General features: G+C 45.5%; 1 protein-coding gene across 1 annotated transcript in view; it reads right to left on the minus strand.

The window, feature by feature from the left end:
- Positions 1-10,491: 10,491 nt before the first annotated feature.
- Positions 10,492-16,331, minus strand: part of LIN52 (lin-52 DREAM MuvB core complex component) — a 149,685-nt gene continuing 143,845 nt past the window's right edge. The window contains exon 6 of the mRNA XM_030559187.1: positions 10,492-10,580. Coding sequence (XP_030415047.1) covers positions 10,507-10,580 — 74 coding nt within the window. The 3' untranslated portion in view covers positions 10,492-10,506. The remainder of the gene's footprint in view (positions 10,581-16,331) is intronic.

A 16,331-nucleotide genomic window follows, 5' to 3' on the forward strand; every position in this document is an offset into this window, starting at 1 on the left:
TAATATTCTTAACTATTTCGCTTTGGAGACCTGCATAACCTATTGCGAATGGCATCTTGGTTCAGTGTTTCAAATGGGCTAAAGTTGGTTTGTGGGTGGAGCTTTGAGCAGTACCACTCTCCATTTCACTCCCTGGTGAGATTAGTGCTAGCTCCCCACACTGCTACTGCTTCTTTCTACCTACCAGCATGCTCTCCAGCATTACTGGCTGATCTACAGCCAGCTGATGGCTTCCAAGGTCCTTAACTCCCTCAGACACTGGGGCTGCAAGGCAACAGCATCTGCATTTATTGGGTTCAGTTCTTGGATCTGTACATTCTTTGGGCTGCAGCCCTGGTACACTGCAGGGCAGGAGTGTGCACAAGGAGCAGCAAGAAGGGGCATGGTTCCCCCCAATAATAGGTGGCAGGGCCGGCTTTAGGAAGTGCGGGGCCAATTCGAACATTTTCGGCGGGGCCCCAGCAGGGATGACTAAAAAAAAAACCATGTAAAAAAAGCCTTTCGTTTCTTAGCAGCCAGTTCCCTGTAAAAAGTTCTCATTTAAGGGATGTGCCACAGTATGTATTTTTTGTACCAATAGGGTTAGCATACGTCCGTATTTTTAAAAATTCCTCCCGGATGGAGATTTAAGAACCAAAAAGCTGGACATGTCTAGGAAAATAGGGATGTATGTTAACCCTACCTAAAATTCTTTTTTAAAAAGATGGGCCTGAACTAGAAATGAGCTCCGTTTCACATGTGTGGGTCCCCACCACTCCCTGGGGGTGTGCTAGGGTGACCAGATGTCCCAATTTTATAGGGACAGTCCTGATTTGGTGGTCTTTTTCTTATATAGAATCCTACTACCCCCCACCCCATTCCAGTTTTTCACACTTGCTGTCTGGTCACCCTAGGGTGTGCACATGTGTGGGTCCCAGCTGCTCCCTGCCCCTCTCATTGAAGTAGGTGTGCAGGGTTACTGCCCTGGGAACTGCAGGACACTAGTGGACATGGGGCTGGCTGGGGGCAGGGCAGGGGCTGACTGGAGGTAGGATCTGGCTGCAAGCAGGGCAAGGGGTGTGGGGCTGGCTGCAGACAGGGGCTGGCTGCAGGCAGGGCAGGGGGTGTGGGACTGGCTGCAGACAGAGGCTGGCTGCAGGCAGGACAGGGGGTGTGGGGCTGGCTGCAGGCAGGGGCTGGCTGCAAGCAGGGCAAGGGGTGTGGGGCTGGCTGGAGACGGGGATGTGGGGTGGGATGGGATGGGATGGCTGGCTTCAGGCAGGGCCTCAGGGGAGTGTGGCAGGGGTTGGCAGGCCTGGAGAGAGAGGAGTGTGGGACTGGCTGGCTTCAGGCAGGGGGGTGCGGCAGGGGTTGGCTGGAGACAGGGCAAGGGGTGCAGGGCTGGTGTGGGCAGGGGTTGACTGCAGGCAGGGCACGGGGTGCGGGACTGGCTGCAGACAGGGGCTGGCTGCCTGCAGGGCAGGGGGTGCAGGGCTGGTGAGGGCAGGGAGTGCAGCAGGAGCTGGCTGCAGGCAGGGGTGCGGGTATGGGGGTACAGCCTACCCTGTACGGTAAGTGCCCCCTCCTCCACCAGGGTAGCAGCAGCAGCCCAGGGCTTGGGGGCTATTTAAAGGGCCTGTGGCTCCCCTGCTTCCACCGCCCCAGCCCTTTGAATAGCCGCGGGAGCCCTGAGGAAGCGGCAGGGCTCCAGGGGCTATTTAAAGGACTGGGGTGGCAGAGGCAGCTGGAGCCCCCCACTACCCCATGGCTCTGGGGGTTATTTAAAGAGCCTGGGGCTCCCCTGCATCTACCTCCCCAGCCCTTTAAATAGCTGCTGGAGCCCTGGGGAAGTGGGGGGCTCCAGGAGCTATTTAAAGGGCCAGGGTGGTAGAAGCAAAGGGTAGCCCCAGACTTTTTAAATAGCTCCCAAGGCTCCAGCAGTGGGGCTCTGGTGGCAATTTAAAGGGCCTGAGGCTCCAGTCCCTGCTGAGAGCCCCAGACCCTATAAATTGCCCCCTGGGGAAGCTGGGCCACCTTGGTACAGCGCACCAGCAGGGCTTAGGTGCGGGGCCCTCTTAGGCGCGGGGCCTGATTCGGGGGAATTGGTTGAATTGGCCTAAAGCCGGCCCTGATAGGTGGGGGCACAGAATTCCTCTGGCCCCAAGGCCGCAGCAGGAGCTGACAACTCCTCTGGTCCTGGGGCCACAGGGAGAGAGTGAGCGCCTCTGGCCCTGGAGGTCATGGGAGGAGAGCACGCTCCTCCAGCTCCAGAACCACAGCGAGGGCACAGAACATGCCTGTTCTAAAGCTCTCACATTTTTATTCCTGTGCATGCCCCTGAAGTAGGCTTAACCCTCAGCATAGTTAGATCTTTTGGTTGTGTAATGGCATGAAAGATTAGGTGAAATGGGACATGGCCAGTGTGACTGGCCATACACCTCAGTGATCTCCACCTACTGAAATGGCTCCTTGAGGCTGTCGGCATCTGCCTGTAACCAGTCTGAGGCTGTCCTCAGAGTTGGATGTGGGGAAGGAGAAATCCACCAATGCCTCTCCCAGTGTACTTGACAATGTAGTCTGAGCATCCTATCTCCTCTCTCTCTCATTGTATAAATGCCTCTCCCCCTGCCTTCACCCAAACATTCAGCTGTACTCGGGATCTTCATTGCCATTTTCTGGATCTTTTCTGTGACAGGGAGCTCCCAGCCCTAGGAATTTAAACACTTTCACAGGGAGCCTTTATTGGGCTAGATCCAGAGGTGTGGCTGATCTCCACAGAGCGCAGGTCAGAAATGGTTGTCCCTATTGTCCCTACTCCCATTCTGGTGCAGCTTCTTCACAGGATCATTCCCCCTTTGCCATGTTCAAGCAGCCTGAGGTCTACTCTAAATTACACTGGCTACAAACAGCACCAAGGAACTAAAATGCAGCTAACAATTTGCATGGAACAGGGATGTTCTGTTTACCCCACCTTTCCTCCAGCCACAGCTCCTTTTCCCTGCTATGTTGACAGTGGGTTGACTAGGGTTTTTTAGTCTGCAGAAGAGAAGCGTGAGGGGGGATTTGATAGCAGCCTTCAACTACCGGAACAGGGGTTCCAAAGAGGATGGAGCTAGGCTGTTCTCAGTGGTTGCAGATGACAGAACAAGAAGCAATGGTCTCAAGTTGCAGTGGGGGAGGTCTAGGTTGGATATTAGGAAACAGTATTTCACTAGGAGGGTGGTGAAGCACTGGAATGGGTTACCTAGGGTAGGGAGGTGGTGGAATCTCCATCCTTAGAGGTTTTTAAGACCTGGCTTGACAAAGCCCTGGCTGGGATGATTTAGTTGGTGTTGGTCCTGCTTTGAGCAGGGGATTGGACCAAATGACCTCCTGAGGTCTCTTCCAACCCTAATCATCTATGATTCTATGAGTGGGAGAGCAGGAGTGGATAACGGCCTCTACACTGGCACTAGACCACCCTGTTCTAGGGTGCTCCTCCCTGGGCTAAGACAATGTTGTAGTAGCACAAAGCAACCACACTACACTGGAGAAGCTGTCCCATCATCCCAGCCTTTGGAGAGACCAATCATCTCCCAGTGGAACTGGAATCCAACAGGGGTGCGGGCTGGGGAGGTGAAAGGGACTAAGATGAGAAGCTGGAGCTGGTTTGGGAATGCAGAACTCAGTAAACCAATACTTTTCTTCCCCTCATACCTGCAGATGTTGCTGAGGATGGACATTTTTGCTCACAGCAGAGTTCAGGCCAACCAATGAGAATTTTTTTCCCTTCACAACATTCAGTTCCATTTTATGTGAAATAATAAAAGTCTGAGCTTCTTGTTCATGAAGATTTGACAACAGCGTCAGTCTGCTCTGAGAGCTGACACTTTGGTATATGGGGAGAGAGGAAGAGCTGAGGACTTGGTGGAGTGACTTGGACAAGGTCACCATGACCATGAGCAGAGGGAGGTTTGTTTATAAAACATGAGATTCTAGGCAACATGGGAGTGGAAGGGATAGGTTGAAGACAGTACGTTGCACTGGGGCTCCCAGTGTGTAGGGTCGAGGATTGTGGGAGGACTGGGAAATCCATCCAATGTGTAGGGTTGTGGGGGGGTTGAGCACATGGGGTCAAGATTGTGTGGGACTGTAGAGTTCAGAGTGCAGCACGATAGATCATGCATGGGATAGGTTTTCTAGTATATGCAGTTGGACTGGAGGCACTGGAGTGTGGCACTGGGAGTCCTGTGTTGTGGCTGGGGTATTCCATCTTCTCAACCTTGTTTCATAAAGGTTGATGAGCCACAATCAGGACTTGGGGGCAGATTCTCTGCCCTGTTCCACTCCCACTGTGGTGCTCAGGAGGCACAACAGGAGCAGAAACCTCTGAAGTCCATGGCTGGGGATTCCTCCAGCAGAGCTAAAGCCGGCATAATCATCTCCTATGCCTCCCTCCCTGCAGCCCTGGGTGCATGAGCCAGAGAGGGAGAGTGACTGAAGTATGCTGAGCTCCAGCTACTGCACCTGGTGTATGGTGTGCAGGGGGCCACTGGCAGCTTGATGAAGCTACAGTTGGGCTGGTACAGGGATTAAGAGAACTGTAACTCGTTGGTTCTCAAATTGAACTCTTTCTCCCCTGGCTTGGGCTCCCCTGGGTGGCTGTGTGGGAGAAGGGATCATTCTTTGCTACATGCCCTCCAGGCTCAGGCAGATATGATCAAGCTCCTAACCTGTTCTCCCTGAGGTCCCCCGAGCTTGGCAGGAAAGCAGGCAATGGCACATCCCAGGCAACTCTCTCCTCCCTTCCCTGTGATGCAGCAGCTGGCAGATAGGCGTGCTGCTGAGCAGCTGCGGCAGGGAAGGGACAGCCTCTGCTCAGAGCACTGTTGCTCACACCAGAGATTCCCTGGGGTGCTCCCGATTTTATAGGGATAGTCCCCATATTTGGGTTTTTTTCTTATATAGGCGCCTTTACCCTCAACCCCCTGTCCTAATTTTTCACACTTGCTGTCTGGTCATCCTACTGGGCAAGCACTGGGTGACAGTGGGAGGCGTGGAGTCCACTCTCCACCGTGACAGGGTTCCTCAAACACTTCTCTTTAAAACAAGCATGGCTCAGGGAACACATATTTTCTTCTTAACACAAACTGAAATGCCACAGGCTAGGTATCTCCAGTGTGGAGTGTTAAGTGCCAGGCTGTGGTGCTGGGGACCCTGTGTGGGGTTAGGAATTCTTAAGTGTGAGGTTGGGGGTGGTGTGTAAGGCTGAGGGCTCCAAAGATCTGGGCAGAGAGGGCGATGATAATTTTGGGTGTGGATTTCTGGTGCCTGTGAGGCACTAGTTTCTGGCTTGCAGCATGAGGGCAGTTGTAGGGCACAGGTTAGACCAGCCTGCAAAAGATGGGGCCCGGAGAAAGTCTTTCCTGCACCCTTCCATCACCACCTCTTAGACCTCTCTCTGGTCTAGAGAGGCTGCGTGCTTTCCTGTGGGCCAAGAAGGAACAAGGCTGCCCAGTGGCCTCCCACTTGGAACATTCATCCTCCTTTAGGAAGGATTTTAATTCGTGTAAATGAGTGTTTTTAATTTGTTATACTGGGCTTTATCTCTATTACCATCTCATTTGCTTTTAAACCCAGTTTTGCCCTCTCAACTGAATTCCATTTGCTGCATTAGGAGTAATTCTCTTCCCCAAGGGTTAGACATTTTCTCTCCACATAAAAGTCGCTTATTTTGGATAAAGAGACGATTAGATTTATCTTTAATATTTTAATGGCAGGCAGGATTATTGGGTAGGCAGCCCCGGTTTCGGTTGTTGTGGGGGGATTAGACTCTAATAAATTCTTCAGATTGGGATTTTTTTTTTCTGTTTTGCACAAAGTACTTGTATTTTTTTAAAAATAGTTGCTTCCTTTTTTTGAGTCATAAATTCCATTTCCTGTTTCCTATTAGTATTAAATCAAGTTGATTAAATTCATAGTGACTATTTGCACATATATCTTTTTAATTTTAACATTCACAACATAAAATCTTTAATGGTGCAATTTTAAATACCTGCAACATACATTGCTATTCCTGTAAGAACAGCTGGAAGTGAAGAGCTTTACAAGAAAGAGTGAGGGATGGATGGACAGACAGAGGCGAAAGAAGTAAATTAGCTCCTCCTATCACCCATTCTGCTAGTGCTTTGGGTATTCTGCAGTTTCAGGGTTTTAAAAAGCAGCTTCCTGCTCTCTTTGGAACACCAGCTGCATCTCTGCTCTGCAGAGCTAAAGAGACTAGACACACACACCCCCGCCCAATGGGACCTTCATCGCTACAAACGGAGCTCCCCTGTCAAGTCTTCAGCTCCAAGTGACCACTGGGCAGCCCCTCAAAGCTGGTATCAACTGGTGCCAGGAGGGGAGGGCTGAAGGTAAAGCTCGCTTGTAGGGGCCCGGGCCGGTTCCCTATCTGAGCTCCGCACTCCTGGTCTGCCGGCCCCAGCTCCTATTTTAGGCTAATCAGAAACCTGGTAATAGAATAAAATGTCAGCAAAGTAGAAATCAATAAGTGTTAATGCTCCGGGACTTTCACTGCTAGGCAGCCCCCCGCCCCTCGCCTCCCCCCTCCCAGCCAGCCGCACCATCCTGTCCCTTTGATTTCGGTCCCTTCTCTAATCCCCACCTCATCAGCTCCCGGGAAGGGCTGATCTGCAGCAGAAAATCCCTCATTCGGGGCAAAATCAGCTTAATTTGCAGCAATTTGTAGCAGGTCTTTGCTGGGATTTGAGTCTCAAATTATCCCGCGGGTGGGGGCTGCCGCGCGGCAATATGGGCCGAGATTTCCCCGCTCCTCTGTTTGCACAGATTTGTCTGGGGAGTAATTACCGCTGGGTTCCGCCCCCCAGAAGCCGGACCTAGAGCCGCCCGGATTAGCAGCATTAACAGCAAATGCAACGCAACAATTAATCATTTGCTGGCAAATACAAACAGGCGCCGCCCCAGGCTGGGGGTGGAGGCCGGCTGTGGCCGGGCATGTAATGGAGCAATGAGGAAAGGAAAGGAAAGGAGGAGAGCCGGGGACCTTGTGCCCTCAGGACAGAGATCAGAGCAGGCAACTTTCCTTCCCCTAATGCTGCTAATTACAGCTTGCAGCTCCTGTGCCTGCCAAGCAGGGAGCCCACAGCCAGGGGACACCCTCCTCAAAACGGGGCGCCTCCCCAAACCCGGGCACCTGCAGCCTGAGGACTCTCCCCAGGGTGCCCACAGCACATGCCCACGCCAAGCCAGGGCATCTCCATAAAGGAAGTATCTCCCATCAAGGGTGCCAGCCAGGTTCCCCCAACAGAGGGCACTCCAAACAAAGGCAACCCTCAAACCAGGGACCCCCATATGGAGCCCACAGCAAGGGCCACTCCCCTTACACAACTGATCATTGACTATAAATTAGTGGTTGCCTAGGGGCATGTGATCGCTATGTACCTGATCTAATTACTGTATATTGGTTATGTGAAAACGGAATATAGTTTTGACCATTAATACACAGGGAGCTTTAAAAGCAATGATTTCCCAAGGCTGAAAACAATCATCAACGAAACTGAGAGGAAAAAAATTAAACAAAGTGACCAGTGACTGAGAATTATTTGAGGCTATTTTACTAGATACACAATATATAATTTAAAAAAAATCACAATCTTCCCTGTTAAGGAGGGAAGTGGAAGTGGCTATAAAAATAAAATTTAAAAATCCCAATATATATAAAAAAAAGGAGAAGTTGAAAGCAATGACTATAAATTAGCGGTTATGAAAAGAAGACAATGGATAAGGGAAGCTAAAGGTATTAAAAATCTGTGGCTAGTAGGGTTAAGGATAAGGAGGAAATTTTAAAATATACCAGGAACAAAAGAAATCCTAGAAATAATATAGGGTATTACTAACTAAGTATTGCAAAATTGTCAACAGTTATGCAGAAAGGGAAGAAATTTTCAATAAGTATTGCAATTCTGTATTTGGTAAGAAGCTTGATGAAATTTTCACATCTTACAGTGACAATGAAATACTTTCTATTCCATTATTATCTAGGGAATATGTTAAACAGTAACTATTAAAATTAAACATTTTTAAATCTTCAGGACCGGATAACTTGCTCCCAAAAATTTTAAAGGAATTGGCTGAGGAGCTCTCTTAACCATTCGTGTAGATTTAAAAAAAAAATCTTGCAATACTGGAGAAGTTCCAGAGAATTGGGGAAAAACTAATCTTGTACTAATATTTTAAAAGGTTAAATGGAATGACCTGAGAAACCATAGGCCAGTTTGCCTGATAACAGGCCTGTACAAAATCATGGAAAGGAAGATATGGGAGTGAATCAGCAAAGAATTAAAAGATGGTATGATAATTAACACCTATCAATATGGTTTTATGGAAAATAGATCTTGTCAAGTGACTTAACCAAGGCCATAACATTACTCTGGCAGAATTGGGACTAGATCAAGAAGCTCCTGGACTCACAGTTCTCTGCTGTAACCACAGGATTATTCTTCCTCTTCATGACTCTTAATACATTTCACAATGACAAAGATAAAGCTAAGTATAGCTCACAGGACTGACTACCACATATTCTTAGACAAAAAGATGTTAAAGTTAAGGTTCAGACTGAAATTAACAGACATTAGAAAAATGAATACCAAGAAGCTGCAGATGCCCTCTTGTTTCCTTATTTTTTACAGTTTATTGTAATGTACATAAAGGTTTGAATATACTTACAGTTCATACATTCACTAACATTAATCTAAACATGGGTAAATTAACATTATACAGATAATTTAATAACAGCTTTAACCCTATATCTCTAAGATAGATACCAAGAAACATATTACTTCCATTTAGCTGTGAGCGATAGTTTTTTATTTTGTTTTTTTAAATCAAACCATTTGTTTCAACATATACAGCATTAAAACAGCTTCAGTGAACTATAACTTGTCTTGCATCAATTGATGGGCCACATTGCACTACCTTACTCACAGTTAATAATAAACCAATGGAACCCCACATTTATCACAACCTATCCCTATGTAAATAAAACCGTTCAAAGTCTATCTTCTAGCTACAGAATACTAACATTTTAATTATCAATTTTCTCAGACAGCAGTATTGCAAACCCCAAGCATTCAAAAAAATCATGAGTCGGGTCACCCAAAATCATGATATGTGTTCAGAGGAAGAGATCTTTGTAATTACCTTTTGGTTTCTGAGCCTTTAGGGTGCATTCAGGTCAGATTTTCAAGCTTTTCTCTGCAACCATGAGGATAGAAACGTACTCTTTTAAAATGAGAGTTTAGAGTCTCATATAATCACTTGACTCCAGGAGTTGGGTCTTAAAACGACAAATATGATGGTTTCAAAGTAGAAGCCATGTTAGTCTGTATCCGCAAAAAGAACAGGAGTACTTGTGGCACCTTAGAGACTAACAAATTTATTTGAGCATAAGCTTTCGTGGGCTATAGCCCACTTCATCAGATGCATAAACTCATATTTATACATACAGAGAACATGAAAAGGTGGAAGTAGCCATACCAATTGATTGGCCTCTTACAGTTGGTATGGCTACTTCCACCTTTTCATGTTCTCTGTATGTATGAATATCTTCTTGCTGTATGTTCCATTCCATGCATCTGAAGAAGTGGGCTGTAGCCCACAAAAGCTCATGCTCAGATAAATTTGTTAGTCTCTAAGGTGCCACAAGTACTCCTGTTCTTTTTGACAAATATGATGAGACTCATGAAAATCATGAGTGTTGGCAACAATGTATGGATAATACAAAGAACATTGCTTTGTACATAATGACATGTAATGAAGATATATCTTCATAAATTATATTTTCAACCATATTATTCATGGTCCTTTTACAACTGACATCCCATTCCATAGTTATTAGACAAAACACTGAACAACTATGACCCTGATTCTGCAAACATTTATGTAATATTACTCATACAAATAAAGGTACACATGTGTTTACAGGATCAAAGTCTATATTACACAATCAAGGGGGAAAGAGAAAAGAAAATTGGTCCCGGCTCTAAGGTTGTTACTGGAACATCAATGTTAATTTTCACATTCACATTTTTGTTAAAACATGTATGAATAGTAGGATAGTCAAAACTTTATGTACATGATAAATTAAGATAATTTCCATGCTTTTAAAATGGTTAGATGTTTTTTCTTTTTTTAACTAATATTCTTGGCATTTATTTTTTTCTCAAATGTTTGTTGGTCACTGGAGCAGCTATGACTTTCACCAAAAGCTTTTTGTCTGGGAATGTCCTTTTTAATATTTCTTTAAAATCAACCAAAGTACATTAAGAGCATACATGAGGCTCCTCTGGGACTCACAAGGTCAACATTGACTCCTGAAAACTCTGGACTGCAGCACACAAAACTGTATGTTTTGAAGAATCCAAGTTCTCCGCCCACCCAAAAATAACTCTCTTGTCTACACTGGAAGATCCAGTCCAGGTTGTGCTTCCAAGCTGCACTGGAGTAGGGATGAAACTTGGAAAATCATCACAGCCTGTCCTTAGTAGGAATTCTGGAACCAGCACCATGGACTTTATTTGAGCTGGAGAAGTCAGTAATAGCTGAAAAAGAAAAGAGGACTGGTCATCATTCAGCTAACTACCCTTTCTCGTTAAATATTCTATGGATAACCCTTTACATGATTAAACGAAGTGTTATGTGTATAAAACTATATGTGCTGAATTATGTTAATAAGATGCTTAGATACCATGGTAATGCGTACAGTATAAATGTCTAGATTAGATATATAAAGTAGACTTATGTGAATACATAACTTTATGTAAAATACTTCCATGCATAACCATATATGTACCCAAAACTTCATGAGCTGAACAGTGCCTGGCCCTGCACCCATCCCCATGTTCCCATTCAGATACCATAGACCTTCCCATTCAAAAGTAAGTCCAAGGTCCTGGATCTACACACTCTGTCAGCCTGCAGGGCCTATTGACATCAATGGTGTTCCTGAAGGCCTTAGTGCATGTAGAGCTTGAAAGTGAAGCACAGACCATACCTGGTCTTAGAAGCACTGGATGGACTGGTTTGGCTGAGCATCTAAGTTCTGTAACTGTCCTTGAGGAACTGAAAAGCTGCACGTGGACTCTGTCAGCTAGGAGGGAATGTGGACTATGGATTTCATTTTGCTTGTCAGCCTAGAGTGAGGAGCGGGGAATGGGAACCAATCGGTGCATGCAATTTTCTGTGGTGCAATGTTTGCAGGAGGTGAAAGCATCCTGTGCACCAGCCAGGTGGCAGGGAGAGGTCTCAATGTCAGAGTGAGAACAAGGAGAATTTGAAATGCCAGGTTCCATGATGTTGGGTAAATAGGTACACTTAATATATCATTTTCAACTTTTCTTTTTTAAACTTCGCAAGTGTTTCTGTACAGCAGTATCCATACACCTCGTTACACCTGGGCACCTTTCCATTTGGAAGTAGGGACTGGGAAAAACAAGACATTTTCTCATGTATGCAAAAGAGAACTTTTAACGAGTAACTTCAAAATCAAAATACTTGAAGTGAACTAGAGGGAAGAAAAATCTACTCCACCCTAATACTAATTGCCCACATTTTCTGCCAATGATCTTTTCCTTGTTATAAGTTACAGTTACAGAAGTAAAAATCAGACTTAAGAGAATCCTGATTGCACAGCCTACCACCACTGCAAATCACATCTGATGGAGGCCGATACCCAGTGCCCCAGCTGGCACAGATAGTCAGAGCTGTGACAAAACTTGCTCTGTTAGAATAGGGAAGATATAGTAGCGGGGGCTGAGGAATCCATAGACGCTATGCCCTTTCTTTCACAGCATCTCTAGAACACTGCAGCTGTCTGACTGGGAGAGGCAGAAACAGCAGAGGGAATTAAACCAGTGACAGTATTCTGAGAACACAATGGGATAAGTCTCCATTTACACCAGTCCAACAGCATTGTAACTCCAGTGACCTCCATGTAGCTCTTCCAGATTCCCACTGGTGCAAGTGAGAGGACACATAGGCCTTATATAATTTATATTGTCCTAAATTCAATACTATGTAGACATTGCTTTAAATTATTCCAAAGGAATCAGACAGAGAAATACTAAAAGAGTTTGGCCTGAAAGCGAAGAGGGGTGAAATTCCAAAGTTATTTAACAGAAAATTGAAAGGGATGAAGAGACATTGCCAAAAGGGCTTGAAAGAGAGACATCAGAGCACCTGACAGCTCTTGTTGGCTGGAACCTGCCAGAATATCCACAGCTACATGGGTGTATCCTCAGCTGAAGGGGCTTTAAGTCTGTTGATGTAGGTCTGTATAATCTGGGAGAGAAAGTGGAGAGAAGATACAGGAGGGATAGAGACAAAGAAAATAAAAAAGAAACAAAGGAAAAGAGAGAGGAAAGAAAGGACAGAGAGAAAAGGGAAAAGAAGAATGAAAAAACATGGAGGGGTGAGAGGGAGGGAGGGAAGGAGAGAGAAAGAGATGGAGAGGGGGAGAGAGAGAGAGGCTATTTTCTATAATTACTGTGGATTGGCTCGGATTAAGGGCAACTAGCTATCTCTTGGTTTTTCCTTTTTATATAACAACTAATCTCCTTCTAATCAGTTATTATTAAATTATATTCCATTTTTAATTCATTCACAGATCATTGGTGGCACAATTCGGACATCTGGACAGATAATTGAATAGAGATAATTTATGTAAATGAGGAACAGTTGTGTACAGAGGTGGGGGAGGGGAGAGTCTAACTTCTGAGGCCAATGACCTAATGAAGAATCTCCGAAAGCTGCAGCCGCTCCCAGTGAGCACTCAGGCTCTGAGCTTTGAGCATTGGTGGTGACATACATACATGCTGGGAGGCTCCAGTCAAGTGGCTGCCTAGACTAGATCTGACTTCTTGGCTCAGGAGACTAGGCAATAGTGAGCATCATTTTACTGTAGTCTCTATGCTACTCTTTGAGGCAGGGACTGTCTCGCTGTGTCTGGGGAATGCTGACCACATGTTGGGTGCTCCCACCATCAAAATACTACTAACCATCACACACTCATCAACAACCTGGATGTGCCTGCCCCAGAGGAACTGCACTCACAGTAGAACCCAGGGACAGGCTGCATGCTACCTTCTTAGGCCATGTAGAGGAGTTGATGAAGGCACAAAGGGATGGCAGCAGGCCCCGAACACAAACTCTGTGCAGACAGTCTTACTCTGCAGAACTGAGCCTGGAGCGCAGGCTCTGAACTCTCCAACCTCCCACCAGCTGGGCACTGTGATTTATGGGTTTGGAGGGCAGGGCCATGTAATGGGTTGCACATGGACAGGGAACCAGGAACTCCTGGGCTATGCTCTGATAGATTCTGTCCCTAGAACATTGCTCAGAGCACCTAGCTGTGACACTGACTCAAAATACAAGTACTTCTTGTGCTTCAGTTTCCCCATATGTACCTTGAGAACAATATTACTAACCTATGTACATCACAAGGGGGTTGTGTTGTTAAGATTTTTAGATTCACTGAGTATTATTGGTTTAAAGAAGGCAAATAACCAATACATTCTACTGGATAGTGCTAAGACTGCTGGTTGAGGTTGCCTTATGCATGGTGCAAAAAAGTCAGCTTAGCAATGCCTTCTTTTGGAAGAAAATGTCGGGCAGGAGGAGATGCCTCTTGACAACTGGAGAGGGAGGGTGTTGCTGAGGCAAGTTAGTTATATTTACTCATCCCAGGAGGATATGAAGTTTGACAGAAAGAACATGGACACCACCTCAAATTCTGTGACTGAGCAATGTGCTAGGGACAGAGGCCTGGACAGGATATATCATAGTGGAGTCAGTCTTGGATATGTCACCCCCTCACCAAGCTTGCAGCCTGACAAACTTTGTGAGAGATTGAGCATTATCGCCAGCATCCTGGCCAAATTTCAACTCAAGTAATAACTTTCTTCTTCTTTAAAATCAACTCAGATGGACACAGTCGTCTTCTTTACTGTCTACCCTAAACTATCACCTAGAGCTGCTGTCCTTATTTCATAACAGATGCTACTTTGTACTGTCGGGGGGGAGGGGCATTTCAAAAGGAGGCAAACTGATGCCTAGTTACACTATTGTAAAGTGCTTTGAGATCAAAGGTGACAGATAAACACAGGAGATGACCAAGATAAACAGTGTAACGAAAAGGGTAAAGGGGGAAATTTGGGGACATTTCAAATTATTGTCATCCATGTGGGAACAAAATGACCTGAGCAAAGGGACATGAGATGGGAGCAGAATGACTTCAGTGACCTGGGGAGAGAACAGTAGATGGGCTTAGGGGAGGTGATTTTCTCTGAGATCCTTCCACTGCTGAGCATGAGTGAAGACAGAAGATTGATTGATGCTGGAAACAGCCAGTGGATATACTAATAGCCTAAAGCAGAGAGTTTAGGATTCACATGGCCCTGCAGTCTTCTGTAACATGAAGGGACTAGTTGGATTAGGTGGTCTCCACTTAAACAGATGGGGAACCAACCTCCTGGCTTCGTAACAGATACACTCTATTAGGTGCCTTTAAACTAGTTTGGACAGGAGAGGAGTGGGATTTTTCACTTCTCAAATCACCAAGCATGCACCTTCAACAGAAATTAAGAAAGAAGATGGAGTTGCTTGACAACAGAAGCAGCATGTGAAATGGACACGCACAAATTCACACTCTCTGCCACGGGATTGTGGGGTGGCAGGGAGGAGAGGGATGAATCCTGTTGTTCTGGGCTCTGTGGCCTTGATTTTTTTGTGCTGCACTTAGATACGACAGAGATAGTCATATAGAGACCTATGATAGATACATCAATTTTCCTGAAAAGGGGGAAAGAATGATACTGACAATTGCTAGCCCAAAAGTCTAACTTCTATCCATATTACAATAATAGAAGAAAGCCTGATTGGTGGATGAAGTGAATACAGTTGAGCAATTTGATTTTAGAAAAGCATCTCACCAAATTTTACTACCAAATTAATTCAGATTGGCTTTGAGAGGACATGGACATGGAAGTATAAGTGGCAGAAGTACCTCCCTGTACAGTGAATGAAACAGTCCTTGCCTTTGTTCATTTGTATGTTTCATTGTGTTGGTTCTGTTTCTGTTTTTAAAATATTTCCCCTTTCATATTGCATTTGCATAACTTTTATTATCAACATATTTCACTTGCTATTGAGAAAATTACTGTCATTTAAAAAAATATATCAATAGAAATAATTGAAAATTGGCTGAAGGACTGTAAATAATGAGCTATGAGTGTGAATGTATCAAGTTGGGCAAGATGTCTAGTGGAATGCCCAAGAAATTTATATTTGGACAGGTCTTGTTTAATATCTTCATGAGTAGTGTAGAAGGGCTTGTCTTGCAATAGGAGACTTCTGGGTACACGTCTGGCTCTGTTGATCTGTTTCCTTATTTCCTCATGTGGGTATCGTACTGCAAGACAAGCCCAAGAAAGAAACCAACAGAACTCCACTGGCCGTCACATACAGTCCCCAGTTAAAACTGCTCCAACGCATCATCAGTGATCTACAACCCAGCCTGGACAATGATCCCTCACTTTCACAGGCCTTGGGTGGCAGGCCAGTCCTCGCTCACAGACAACCCGCCAACCTGAAGCATATTCTCACCAGTAACTACACACCGCACCATAGTAACTCTAACTCAGGAACCAATTCATGCAACAAACCTCGATGCCAACTCTGCCCACATATCTACACCAGCAACACCATCACAGGACCTAACCAGATCAGCCAAACCATCACCGGTTCATTTACCTGCACATCCACCAATGTAATATACACCATCATATGCCAGCAATGTCCCTCTGCTATGTACATTGGCCAAACTTTTACATCCTATGTAAAAGGATAAATGGACACAAATCAGATATTAGGAACAGCAAAATACAAAAACCTGTAGGAGAACACTTCAATCTCCCTGGACACACAATAGCAGATTTAAAGGTAGCCATCCTGAAACAAAAAAACTTCAGGACCAGACTTCAAAGAGAAACTGCTGAGCTTCAGTTCATCTGCAAATTTGACACCATCAACTCAGGATTAAACAAAGACTATGAATGGCTTGCCAACTACAAAAGCAGTTTCTCCTCCCTTGGTGTTCACATCTCAACTGCTAGAAGAGGGCCTCATCCTCCCTGACTGAACTAACCTCGTTATCTCTAGCCTGATTCTTGCTTGCATATTTATACCTGCCTCTGGAAATTTCCACTACATGCATCCAATGAAGTGGGTATTCACCCACGAAAGCTCATGCTCCAATAGGTCTATTAGTCTATAAGGTGCCACAGGACTCTTTGCCG

This window comes from Gopherus evgoodei, chromosome 4, assembly GCF_007399415.2.
Source record: "Gopherus evgoodei ecotype Sinaloan lineage chromosome 4, rGopEvg1_v1.p, whole genome shotgun sequence".
Taxonomy (NCBI): Eukaryota; Metazoa; Chordata; order Testudines; family Testudinidae; genus Gopherus; species Gopherus evgoodei.